This window comes from Zootoca vivipara, chromosome 11 (assembly GCF_965207765.1).
Source record: "Zootoca vivipara chromosome 11, rZooViv2.hap1.1, whole genome shotgun sequence".
NCBI lineage: Eukaryota > Metazoa > Chordata > Lepidosauria > Squamata > Lacertidae > Zootoca > Zootoca vivipara.
Window position 1 is genome coordinate 50742155 of NC_142594.1, and position 12859 is coordinate 50755013.

General features: G+C 45.9%; 1 protein-coding gene across 1 annotated transcript; it reads right to left on the reverse strand.

Moving 5' to 3' along the window:
- Positions 1-1291: 1291 nt before the first annotated feature.
- Positions 1292-12859, reverse strand: MYD88 (MYD88 innate immune signal transduction adaptor). The gene is made up of 5 exons (XM_035130082.3): positions 12373-12859; positions 9841-9975; positions 8197-8377; positions 5996-6087; positions 1292-5693 (listed from the first exon to the last, which is right to left on the reverse strand). The coding sequence occupies exons 1-5, from the start codon at positions 12731-12733 to the stop codon at positions 5539-5541; spliced, it is 924 nt and encodes a 307-aa protein (XP_034985973.1). The 5' UTR covers positions 12734-12859; the 3' UTR covers positions 1292-5538.

Below are 12859 nucleotides of genomic sequence, written 5' to 3' on the forward strand. Positions count from 1 at the left end.
CCTCCAGTGAAGTTGAGGCTGCTCCTGGTATATATATCCAAGAATGTGTACCTCTCGGCTATTGTAGTCGACGTTTATGCCTTTCTGAGTATGTTATATGAGCATGCAGGCTACACCCAACTAGGGCTGGCTTTACCCCAAGAGAAGCAAGATGAAAGAGCCAAATGATTAAGTCCCGTGTAATAAGAGATTGGCCAACATTTGCTATATGACAAAATGTTAGCTTGTTATAAGAACAGCCCTGCAAGTTCCGGCGATCCAGTCCAAACATCCTGTTCTCAAAGTGGCCAGTCAGATGCCTGTGGAAAGCCTGCAACCAGGATTCGAACACAAGAGCCACTCTCCCCACCTGTTATTCCTAGAAAAAGGTGGGTTTCAGAAGCATTCTGTCTCAGTGGTGGAAACAGAATATAGCCATCATGACTAATAGCCACAATATAGCCTTATTCTCCATGGAGGTGTCCAATCTTCTTTTGAAACCATCCAAGCTGCGAGCCAACACTGCCTCCTGTGGGAGCAGAGTTCTTAGTGAATCAAGTACTTTATTTTATCCGTCCTGAATCTCCCAGTATTCCGCTTCATTGTGTGTCCACGAGTCCCAAAAAGGGAGGAAATTTTTTTTTGCATCCATTTCCCCCATGGCATACGTAAGTTTATAAACTTTGCTCATGTCACCTGACTTGCCTTCACTCTAAACCAGGGTCTCCCAAACTTTGGTCTCCAGCTATTTTGGGGCTACAACTCCCATCATCTCTAGATAACAGGACCAGTGGTGAGGGATAATGGGAATTGTAGTCCCAAAACAGCTGGAGACCCAAGTTTGGGAAACCCTGCTCTAAAAATAAGAAGTCCCAAATGCTGCAACCGTTTCTTACCAGGGAATCGCTGCATTCCCTTTATCATTCCGATTGCCCTTTCCTGAACCCTTTCCAACTCTAGTGTGTTCTTTTTGAGGACATGTTTTGGTAACCTCTTGTTTGGGCTACTGCATTGAATTATATACGGGGCTGCCCTTTACTAGAAACAGTTGAGGCTGTTAAATGTTGCAGCTAGATTTTAATACCTTGCCCGTATTAAAACAGCCACGCTGGCTTCCGGTTCATTTCGGAGCACAATTCAAACACTGGTTTTTCATTTCTGTGTCCTCTTGCTCTGGATTACAACTCCCAGCAGCAGCCAGCATGAGCTATAAAGTATGTGCAACTCTGCACCCATCTTACAATTGCTAGTACTGTAAGCATTTTCTAAACTGCAAGCAGTTTCCCTCCCCACCCCCCAAAAGGCAAACAACTAAACCAAACCAGTTTATTGCCAGTATTTTCAAAGTGGCTAAACAAAGGTTTTAATACAAAGCATTCTCCTTGACCTTAATGTTAAAAATACATTTACATCCATCTCTTTTTTCTTAAAAGAGCTTAGAATAGTGCTGGGTCCTCACATCGCAAACCTGTGTGGTTGGTTTAAGCCGAGAGAGAGAGAGAGAGAGAGAGAGAGAGAGAGAGAGAGAGAGAGAGAGAGAGAGAGAGAGAGAGAGAGCAGCTTGCCCAGGGCCACCCTAGACCTACATTTGAACCTGAATTCCTCAAAGACAGCACTCTGCCAACAATAGGTCAACCTGGGGCTCGATTATTTAAATGTATGCACAAGAAAGTGCCTCATCATTCAGAAATTCAGCACTGATTTGGGAACAAGAATGGGACCAAAGCCTCATCTCCTCCAACGTCCTGTTCTTACAGTTGCTTTATGGGAAGCCTGCAAGGAGATGAATGCAAAACATTCTGCCCACCTGTGATTCCCAGCACATGGTATTCCAAGACATGCTGCCTCAAACAGCAGAGAGCCTTGTCCTCCAGAATTTTCAGTGGCCATCCTTACACCTTGTAGCATCCAAATCCAGAGATTAACATGTGAAGAAGTGGGGGAAAGAGTATAAACCATTTGGGATTGCAGAACTGAACCATGCAATCATGAGGGGAGGGCAAGTCTATTACTCAGAAGTTAGTTCCACTGAGTTAAGTGGTTTAAGTGCATACCCAACTGCAGTTTTCCGTCATTGTTTTCTTTGAAAACACAGTTGAAAACCCTGTTTTCTAAGTAGCTGTTGCAGTCCCTCTCGTTCATATATAATGATAGGAACTATTTCAAAGTGCATGGGATCTGAAGGAAGGTCTCTGCAACACTCAGGAATTTAATACAAGGACAACAGACGGATGCAGCAATTTAGTTTACAGACATCACATATGGTATTAATGGTATCATTCCCTGCCTAGGAATAATTGCACTGCAGCCCACTTCCTTGGAATGCTGAGAACCGCCATTTTGTAAAGAGCTTGCGTTTATCTTAAGATTCACCTTTTCCTGGAAGGTATACCAGTGGCGGAGCTGGACACTGAGGTCCAGCTCCCAGGGCCTTCTGGCAGTTCCCTCACTGCGAGAAGTGAAGCTACAGGGAACCAGGCAGAGGGATTTCTCAGTAGCGGCACCCACCCTGTGGAACGCCCTCCCATCAGATGTCAAGGAAATAAACAACTATCTGAATTTTAGAAGACATCAGAAAGCAGCCCTGTTTAGAGAAGTTTTTAATGTTTGATGTTTTATCATGTTTTTAATTTTCTGTTGGGAGCTGCCCTGAGTGGCTGGGGAAACCCAGCCAGATGGGCGGGGGTATATTATTATTATTATTATTATTATTATTATTATTATTATTAGCAAACCACCACAAAGAGCCTGAATACCACAAGCAACTCCAGGGCCAGCCTGCCCTTCTTGTTTCCCACAGTATTTGGTATGCAGTGGTACACTGCCCCTCTCTATGGAGGTTCCGTTCAGCTATCGTGGCTTATAATTATTCTGTTTGGGCACATTATATATCCTCATCCTCGGACATGTCTCTGAACATAGATGGATAAGGAATGCACACCCAGAGAAAAATCCAAGGATTAACCAAGCACCCATTCCTGCCCGTCTTTCATTTCTGGAGGTCACAGGGAAAACATTTTCGGGGGGGGGGCAGGGTTGAGTGGAGTTCAGAAACTTTGAAAGCAAGCATGCAGTGGGCTGAGCTGAATTGGAAATGGTGAGCAACAGGGTGTGGTTAGAATGCGCTGCCAAATCCAGCCTGTGTAAACAGACGCAAGAAGAGGTAGATCAATCAGGATTTTTCTTAATAAAAAAGAGCCTCAATGAACTCTGATAATTGAAATGAGCCCCACATCCTACTGTATCCAGAGGCCAGCCTTCCAGATGCAAACTCGAGACACATCAATTAGGGAATGCAGCAGAACCGTTCTCTAACTCAATTTGCCCCAACGAAACTAAGGCACTTTTATTTTGACTTGTCACATTATTTGGAGAGAACCGTTCCCTCTATTGGTGATGTTCAGCCTGTGTCTGCCTAAGCATGTGTGCCAAAATGGCATCGCGCACACAAGGGAGGCAGGCTTGTGGGGATCCCCAAAGTTTGCAGAAGTACCAAAAAATGTGTAAGGGAAAGAGAGGACTACCCTTGAAAATAAAAGGCCTGATGGGGGCTAAGCATATTCCATCACAACAAAATGCTGGTTGTTGGACAGCGGGAGAAGAAACAGAGCAGTTGCAATCCTGAACAGCAGCATTCCAGAATGTGACTTTTTGTTGTACAACCCACTTGTTTTCCTTATAATATCCACAATCTATCTTCTCTGAAAATGCCCTTATTCCTATTGAGCTATTGTCAATATTGATATCTGGGCTAGAACTCATGGAGATGTTTGGCACAGCATTGGACACATCTATGAGATCTCCCTTTGTGCTTTTATAATACTGTAGTAGAAGACTGGCTAACCTCTGGTCCTCAACTCAGCGCTCATACACTCATTCCTCCCCTCGCAAGATCCAGTTAGTCAGTTACTTCCTGGTTTGCAGGAAACCTGGGTGGCCACCCGTCAGGGATGCTTCAGTTGAGATCCCTGCATTGCAGGGGGTTGGACCAGATGACCCTCTTGCTTCCTTTCAACTCTATGATTCTATAAACTATGGCTTGTGCTTCCCCTGCAAACCATTGCTTGAGCTCTAGTTTTGCAGAATGAGCACAAGCCATAGTTTCCTGGTTCAGATGCAATGGCGAATTATGGTTTGTTGCAAACCAGGAATAAACTAGTTACATGTAGGTAGCCATGTTGGTCTGCCGTCGAAACAAAATAAAAATAAAATAGAGAAATTCCTTCCAGTAGCACCTTAAGAGACCAACTCTAAGTGCAGGCACACTTCTTCAGATACACTGAAGCAGAATGATAGCCATGTTCAAATATATAAAAGGATGTCATATAGAGGAGGGTGAAAGGTTGTTTTCTGCTGCTCCAGAGAAGCGGACACGGAGCAATGGATTCAAACTACAAGAAAGAAGATTCCACCTAAACATTAGGAAGAACTTCCTGACAGTAAGAGCTGTTCGGCAGTGGAATTTGCTACCAAGGAGTGTGGTGGAGTCTCCTTCTTTGGAGGTCTTTAAGCAGAGGCTTGACAGCCATATGTCAAGAATGTTTTGATGGTGTTTCCTGCTTGGCAGGGGGTTGGACTGGATGGCCCTTGTGGTCTCTTCCAACTCTATGATTCTAGAGAAACTCAACAGACCCAAAGAGCAGAAAATCCCAACGTGCTTATAAAAGTGCTTGGGCAAGGTTTAGGAAGCAGAAAGCTTGAAAGAAAACAGAGACCACAGTTTCAACCCACTTCCCCCACTGGCCGTTATATAATGTTGGGAAGTGCTGTGTCACCCAGATACCGGCAGTGCTTTGATTAAAGACAGAATGTATTGGATTGGGAGCCTCTTGGTCCAATTGTAGACATGCAGTTGGGGTGAGGGCAGGATCAAACACACATGGATACATCCCTTGGCAGCTGCCTAAGATCCTTTAGGAATGTCCACCTCAAACCCCTCCTTAGGAATGCCCATCACATACACTTAAAATAATTCTCCACCCCATGGCAAATGGCAGGCAGTGAGAGTTGCGGAATCTGGTTATCCTTCTGTACAATAGCAGGTTTAAGTTGTGGATCTTGGGAGACGAATGATCCACCTCTATTTTAAGGCACCAGGAACTCAGGCGTGTCAGAAACAGGATACTGTTTGTTAGTACATTTGTTGGTTTGTGCTAGTAAAAAAAAGGTTGCTGTTGCGTTGTCAGAGAGGACGCTGAACACTTTGCAGAAGACAACCGCCATTTTCTGCGCCGCAGCTGTTGAAAGCTTTCTCCCGCTCGTGTTCATTCTTTCTCAATTCCCGTTTCACAAGGAGGAAATCAGCTGAAATCAGGAAACGTTGACCCCAAACCTCAGGAGCAGCTGCCGTTCTCAATACTTTCTAGCCCTCCTTTTTAAAACGGACTGGCTTCCGAGGCACAGTGTTGTTTCGGAGACTTGGTGAGGCAAGGGGTTTAGCACAAGTTGGTTTCGTGGCGAAGGCCAAGAAAGACTTAGGGCCCCCCCCCCACCAAAACCTCCCTTCCTCAAGACGCAGTTCAAGTCACGGCGCAAGACACTTGGCCTCACGGCTTTGCATCATGGGAGCAACAGGGACTTGGCCAGCCGCATCCAGAACCATTTCTTGGTGCAGGGGTTGGTGTAGTCGCAAACCGTGATGAACCTGAGGATGCTCGGGAAATCCTTCTTCATGCTTTTGCACTTGACTGGAATGAGGCGCTTGAGGCGAGCTCCTGAAAGAGGAAGCCGACATGGGAATGTGGCATAACAAGAGATGGCCTGAGAACCTTCCTCCTAGCTCCTTCGCAGAGAGGCAGGAAACAGCTGCCCCCACTTTCATTTCTGAGCTCCAACGAGGCTCTGCGTCAGAGGCAAGTCAAAATTTCTCAGAAAACATTTTTCTGAGAATTTTCCTTTTACTCCTTCCTCTCCATCCCCCCCCCCCCAGGGTCCAGGGTGCCTCACGGGAAGCGGATCATAAATTTAACAAATAAATAGCAACAATATGGATCAGGGAGGCCATGCGGGTGTTTACCTGGGTTGAGGCTGAGGGCAAACTTAGTCTGGAAGTCGCAGGCTTCGCTATCCAGGTAGTCATCCGAAATCACTACCACCATTTTCCGGCACCTGAAGTTTAAAAAACAAAAAAACAAAAAACAGAACAGAACAGAGAAAACACGTTTGTGAAAAGTGAGTGGACAATGGGCAAGATGGAGCCTAGGCACCTGGGAGCGTTCTGACCAACAGGGGACGGGGCATTTTCAGAGCTGCGATGTTTTATATTTCCTGGATGTCCCGTGATCACATTATAAAGTGGTTTGGTTATGTTGTATGCTTTAAATCAAGCCTTGCTAGTTGTTTCTTTTTGTTTCCCAGTGTATTTCTTATTGATAAAATATTTGCTGTGACGCTAGCAAACTTTTATTCTGAAAGTGTGGCCCAGAGAAAAAAGATTAAGGACCTCTGGCCTAGTGCGCAACGGGGAGCCTGAAAGATGTGGGGTCAAAGGGCACGAGGCACTCCATTTCCATATGCATATCTTCTATTACAAATCTAGACAGCATCTTAAAAAGCAGAGACATCACCTTGCCTACAAAGGTCCGTATAGTTAAAGCTATGGTTTTCCCAGTAGTGATGTATGGAAGCGAGAGCTGGACCATAAAGAAGGCTGATCGCCGAAGAATTGACGCTTTTGAATTGTGGTGCTGGAGGAGACTCTTGAGAGTCCCATGGACTGCAAGAAGATCAAACCTATCCATTCTGAAGGAAATCAGCCCTGAGTGCTCACTGGAAGGACAGATCCTGAAGCTGAGGCTCCAATACTTTGGCCACATCATGAGAAGAGAAGAATCCTTGGAAAAGACCCTGGTGTTGTGAAAGATTGAGGGCACAAGGAGAAGGGGACGACAGAAGACGAGATGGTTGGACAGTGTTCTCGAAGCTACGAACATGAGTTTGACCAAACTGCGGGAGGCAGTGCAAGACAGGAGTGCCTGGCGTGCTATGGTCCATGGGGTCACGAAGAGTCAGACACGACTAAACGACTAAACAACAACAACAACAAATCTTCTATTACGGCCCCGCACACCTGCGTTCCCTCTCTGCGTCTGCCTAGTCCCAATACTTTAAAGTGGCAAGAAACATCTTAATATAGTCCCAAAACTGCATCCGACCCAAACTGCAAAGCAGAGCCTGACTGTACTAATTTTGACTGTAATTTGTCCCCTTCTTCTCTGTGGCCATATGCAAAGGTTAGATAGGGACCCCAAATCTCCAGCTTACTGTTATACAGTCTTAGGAAAAGCTGCTCCCTCTAGCTGTCTCTATCTTAAATATCACTGGGTTTTAAAGGCCATTCATTTATTTAAAAATCCAGGTGGCGCCTGGGAATGGCATACAGTAGGAAGACTTCTAAATGCAGGTCTTCATTCCACTTGGTATTTCTATTGGATTTCATTGGTTTTATGTTCCACCCGCACTGCTGGCTGACTTGCCTGCCTGCTGTTTTGTCATCATGCTGGAGTTGCTACAGCCACCAACAGGCAGCCATGTGAACTGCAGCATGACAACAGCCTTACAATTTATTTTATATATGACACATGCAGGTGGGTTTCTTTTTAAAAATAAATAAAATGTAACCGTTTTACTTAAGAGAAACTTATACCCTAAATTGCTTTGGGATGCATCACTGGAAGCAATTCATAAACAAAATAAATAAATAACAGGCATCCAGTTGGCCGCTGTGAGAACAGGATACTAGACTGCATAGACCAGGTTCTTATGCTCTTATGATAAAATCCATTAAATTACAGCCTTTTCAGCACCGATTTAACTCTCACTTTTTTCTGGGCTGTTGTATGCTGCCAATTCCTTTTTTATCACTGCTATTTTTACTTTGCAGTTTTTTGAGGGGTAGTGTTTTATTTATTTTTATTCAACAAAACTTACAGACCACTTGATCAAAAAGAAATGGAAACTCTAGGTGATTCACATGAAATAGCGCAAAATATTATTTAAAATACCAGTCAAAAACAAACTGTAGAAACAAGCAGATATAATAAAAATACATTGTGAAAATGCGCTCGGCAGCCAGTTATAAGCTTGTTATAAATCAAGTGTCTACTCTTGAGTAGAACTTAGCTGGGAACAAACCCAGAGGGCTGCGGGAAACAGGGTGGATATTTCCATTGCTGCCCACCTGCTCTCTCGCCCCTGGGTGCAAATTCCTTAACTCACCGCGTCTCTATAAGTTCGCTGGTGATGGACCAGACACACGATCCGGGGAGGACATCCCGGTCGAACACACAGAGCTTCAGCCTGTGCTCTGTCTGTTCCAGCTCTTGGATCATCTCTTGCACAAAGTGAATGTCGTTCGGGCAGTAACAGATGAAGGCATCAAACTTCTCTACCGTTTGTCCTGAATTTAAACAACAACGAAAACAACACAGGATGGGATTATGCCTTCATTGCATTAATATGCCACCTTTTTCTCAAGGTGGCAAACATGGACCACCCCCCTCCTCATTTAAACCCCACAACCACCCTGTGAGGTAGGTGAGGCTGAGAGGTAGAGACTGGCCCAAGGGCACCCAGTGAGCTTTATGGCAGAGTGGGGATTTGAACCCTAGTCTCTCAGGTCCTAGTCCAATGCGCTAACCACTACACCAAACTGGCGCGAATGGAGGGAGCGGGGAAGTGTTACCCGTTTGAGCCAGCCTTGCACACAAGTTCTCAAAAATTACTATCCCCCGGCTCACATAGAGGTGTGAAACGTCCTCAGGCTTAAAAGAAAATTGCTGTAAACCTTCCCTGCTAGTCACCTGGAGGATGTAACCGCTCGCCACAGGAGAGCAGGAAAGTAGCTGCTTGCAAACCAAATAATAATAATAATAATAATAATAATAATAATAATAATAATTTATTATTTATACCCCGCCCATCTGGCTGGGTTCCCCCAGCCACTCTGGGCGGCTTCCAACAGAAAAATACAATACAATAATTTATTAAACATTAAAAGCCTCCCTAAACAGGGCTGCCTTCAGATGTCTTCTAAAAACCTGGCAGCTTTTTTTCTCTTTGACATCTGATGGGAGGGCGTTCCACAGGGCGGGCGCCACCACCGAGAAGGCCCTCTGCCCGGTTCCCTGCAACTTGGCTTCTCGCAACGAGGGAACCACCAGAGGGCCCTCGGTGCTGGACCTCAGTGTCCGGGCAGAACGATGGGGGTGGAGACTATCCCGGTTGTAACAGATGCTTGGCAATAACATGTAGCTCAAAAGCCATTTAACACATTGCTCTACAGAGCACCCTCCTCCAGGAAGAATTCTAGACAGGCTGATGAGCTATGGAGACCCCTCCATGGGCGGCAACACCAAGGTCAAAGAAAAACTTGCTTACACATGTCTTCCCTCTTAGTTTCTCATTGTGGTGCTGTGCTCAAGGGTTATGCTGATTTCCCAAAATGCAGCATTTTAATTGTTTCATTTTTCAAGTGTGCTATTAATTTCTTAATAATAATCATTAGCTACCATAGTATTATTATTTTTGTGCTTATTTTACCTGGTGCTTTTCTCTTTGTTATCTATGGCATTTTACCTGGTGCTTTTGAACAGCTGCACAGCAAGCAAATTCAACAGGTGCAGTGCAATTAGTGCGAGGCTGGGAGCTTTACCTATTGAATTTCTGCCTGTGCTGCAACCGTTAAAGGTTCGGGAGCCCTGCCAGAAAATTAGGTGCCCATCAACCCTAGCCACAAAAGATGGGTAAGCCATTTCATTTCGTCTTCCTTTCAGTGGCTGCATAAACACTGTTCTCTCTCACACACACCCATGCCATCTTTTCTGAATCAAACAATCTTAGGGTCTTTTCCTTTTCCTTTACCAAGGGGATCATCTCGCGTTGTGATGCCCTGCAGTTCAGATGACCTTGAGATGCTGCTGTCTACCGCTGGGACTTGAAGGGGCCTCTCCGCCTCCTCCTGCTGTTTCCTCCGCAGGTACTTCTTGCAATCTTCTTCTGCAAAGAGTCACAGAACAAAAACAAAAAAATTTAGTAAAAGGCCTGTTTCTGGGTATGCTTCGTCTGCGGCTTGGGGCCTGTCCGCACGGCAGCCTCCTCTGCTCAGTGCTATACAGTGCTAAACCACAAACACAGGAAACATGGGCTAGAGGGAGCAGGAGGAGGCTAAATCTCTCTTCCTGGGCCAATACCCTAAAGCCAATGATGGGGATTCACAAGCCCAAACTGACCCTGAATCAGCTCAACCTCATGCATGAAAGTGGAACCTCCATGTCCTGGGGCAGTATACCTCAGATTCGCAAGATCTTGGGGGACAGCAATGGAGAGGGGGCAGATCTCCACCAGCCCTGGTTGGGAACCTCCTTGGAGCAAACATTAGGTTGCCGTTGGGGACAGGCAGAGGGGTTTGGATTTGTTAGGCACTGGGGGAAGGATAAGGAGCCTAGGCTCCCCAGGTGTTATGGAAATGCATCTTCCACTATCCCTGACCACTGGCCATGCTGGTTGGGGCTGATGGGAAACCAGGATTTTTAATATTTTTATTTTATTTAAATCAGATTTTTTAAAATTTAAATTGGATTTTTAAAATAAAATGCTTTTGGAGGAAAAATCTTTCTAAAGATAGTTTTTTATTTAAGTTACATTATAGTCCAAAGACGATTCATTAGGAAATAGGGATTTGTTTTAAGTTTTTCATGTGTGCTAAAACTCAGTCTAAGTTATTTTTTAAAAAATTGTTTAACCACATCAGTTAACAAACATGGATACATATGCTATGTTATTGTCTTAGTTAAAAAAATTGTTTAAATAATAAAACTGATTATTTTTCTCCTTCCAATAAAGTACAGCAGAAAAGTTGTCCAAATATAAACAGTTAACTTATTAAACCTCACAATATTTTCATAATTATCTGTAGAAACTACTCTGAAAATTTATTTTTCCAAAAATTAAACCTTCATTTGGTTGTAAATATTAAGATTATACCAACAAGAATGAGTCTTTCTGTTAAAAAAATGATTTAAATCAAGTCCTACTGACTAGTGATTTAAATCGTGATTTAAATCAATTTAATTTAAATCAAATCTACCCTGTGGGAAACAGAGTGCAACAGCATCTAAAAAAGGACATGCAGACTGAGGATTGCGGGAGCAAGCACAACCTACAGCTATGCAAGAGGCAGTGTGGTGCAGAGGTTAGAGTGCCGGATTTGGACTAGGGAGACCAGGGTTCAAATTCCCACCCGGGAATGAAATTCGCTGGGTGACCGCGGGCCAGTGACAGTCGTCTTTCGGCCTAACCTATCCCACAGGGTTGTTGTTGGGACTAAAAGAGGAGGGGCAGAGCCCAGAAGGGGCGGAATTGTACGGTATATGCCAGCTAGAGGTCCTTGGGAGAAAAAGGCAGGATATAAACAAATAACAAAACGACGCCAAGCTTTAGATTTTGCTGCTGCTTCAAATATCAGTTGCTTATTTGGGCTCTCATTCCTCAGTGCTAATGTTGTTGTTTTTGTAAGGATGGACAAAGAGAGAGCTAGGGTAAGTACGTCCTAGTTGGGTAGAGGCACTCGGGAAGCCAATTCAGCTGTACAGCTCCCTAAAAACTCTTCAGCTACAGAAAGAAAGAAAGAATGAAAGAATGCAAGCTTTTTTTCTCTTGTTGAAGCAAGAGAACATTCTTCTGGTAGGACTCAATGGATTCAAGTTACAAGAAAGGAAATTCCAGCTAAACATCACAAGGAACTTTCCGTTGCTAAGAGCAGAGGTCAAACACCCACGGAAAGGTCTTCCAGTAAGAGCTGTTTGGGAGTGGACTCTCCTTTAATGGAGGTTTTTGAAGCAGAGGTTGGGTGGCCACCTGTCATCGTTGGGATTCCTGCACTGCAGGGGGTTGGACTAGATGACCCTCGGTGGCCCTTGCAACTCTTTATTTCTATGATCCTATGAAATGCTTTTAAGTTAAAACAAACAAACAAAAGTAACAGCATTGCAGTAACACACCCGGAAACAAAATAGCTTCAAATAGAGGAGTGCTAAACAACGAGGAAGCGTCAAGAAGGAATCAAAACCAACATGTTAGGAAGAGGACAAGAGGGAGGAAAATATCGGTAGCCATTTCCTCTCTCTCTCCGGGAAACTGCTGCCGTGCGCCGCCCCTTACAGGCAGAAATCCAACCGGCGACGCCACGGCCGCTCCGAGGATGGGCGCAATTGCCTCCTCTGTTGGGAACTGGGCATTGGGGCGCAACAGAAAGGCGCTCATTCAGGAGAGGCCGTGCGTAAAACAGAGGACGTGAGGAGAGGGAGGTGTCCCCCTTGGACTGGGGTGGAGGGGGCATCGACGGGACGGGGGGAGGACGAGAATCAGGGGCGTCCCCGGGCCCCGTTTACTCACCGATGCTGGTCCCCAGGTCGGCCAGGACGTCTCGGCGGCCGAGGAGGCGCAGCAGCCCCAGGAGGCGGCCCACGGTGGCACCGCCGGGGCAGCGCTTCTGCCAGTCGGCCAAGAGGCTCTCGGTGGGGTCGGCCTTGCCTTCGAAGTGCTTGATCTCCAGGTACTCGTAGCCCAGCTGCTCGGCCAGCGCCGTCCAGTCGGAGGCCACCGGGGCGCGCGGGTTGAGGAAGAGCCCCAGGCGGCGGCGCACCGAATAGTTGAGCGCCACCAGCGGCACCGAGTCTTCTTCAGACGGGGAGGACGCGTTCGCTGGGGCGCACGGAGACGCGCCAGCAGCGTCAACAACAGCGACCCCCGCCATCGCGCGCCTGGCGCTCTCTCGCCCCGCCGCCTTCCCTTTCCTGTCCCCGCAGCCGCTTTCGCAACTTCCCCGACGGGGCGGAGCAGGAGGAGGAGATGATGAGCCTCCAAACCGGTTTCGCTTTTG

Coding starts and splice junctions, on each gene's coding strand:
- MYD88 (XM_035130082.3), bottom strand. CDS start 12,733: ATGGCGGGGGTCGCTGTTGTTGACGCTGCTGGCGCGTCTCCGTGCGCC. Junction 9,976..12,372: donor CGACCTGGGGACCAGCATCG/GTGAGTAAACGG, acceptor GACTCTTTGCAG/AAGAAGATTGCAAGAAGTAC. Junction 8,378..9,840: donor AACGCGAGATGATCCCCTTG/GTAAAGGAAAAG, acceptor GTTTAAATTCAG/GACAAACGGTAGAGAAGTTT.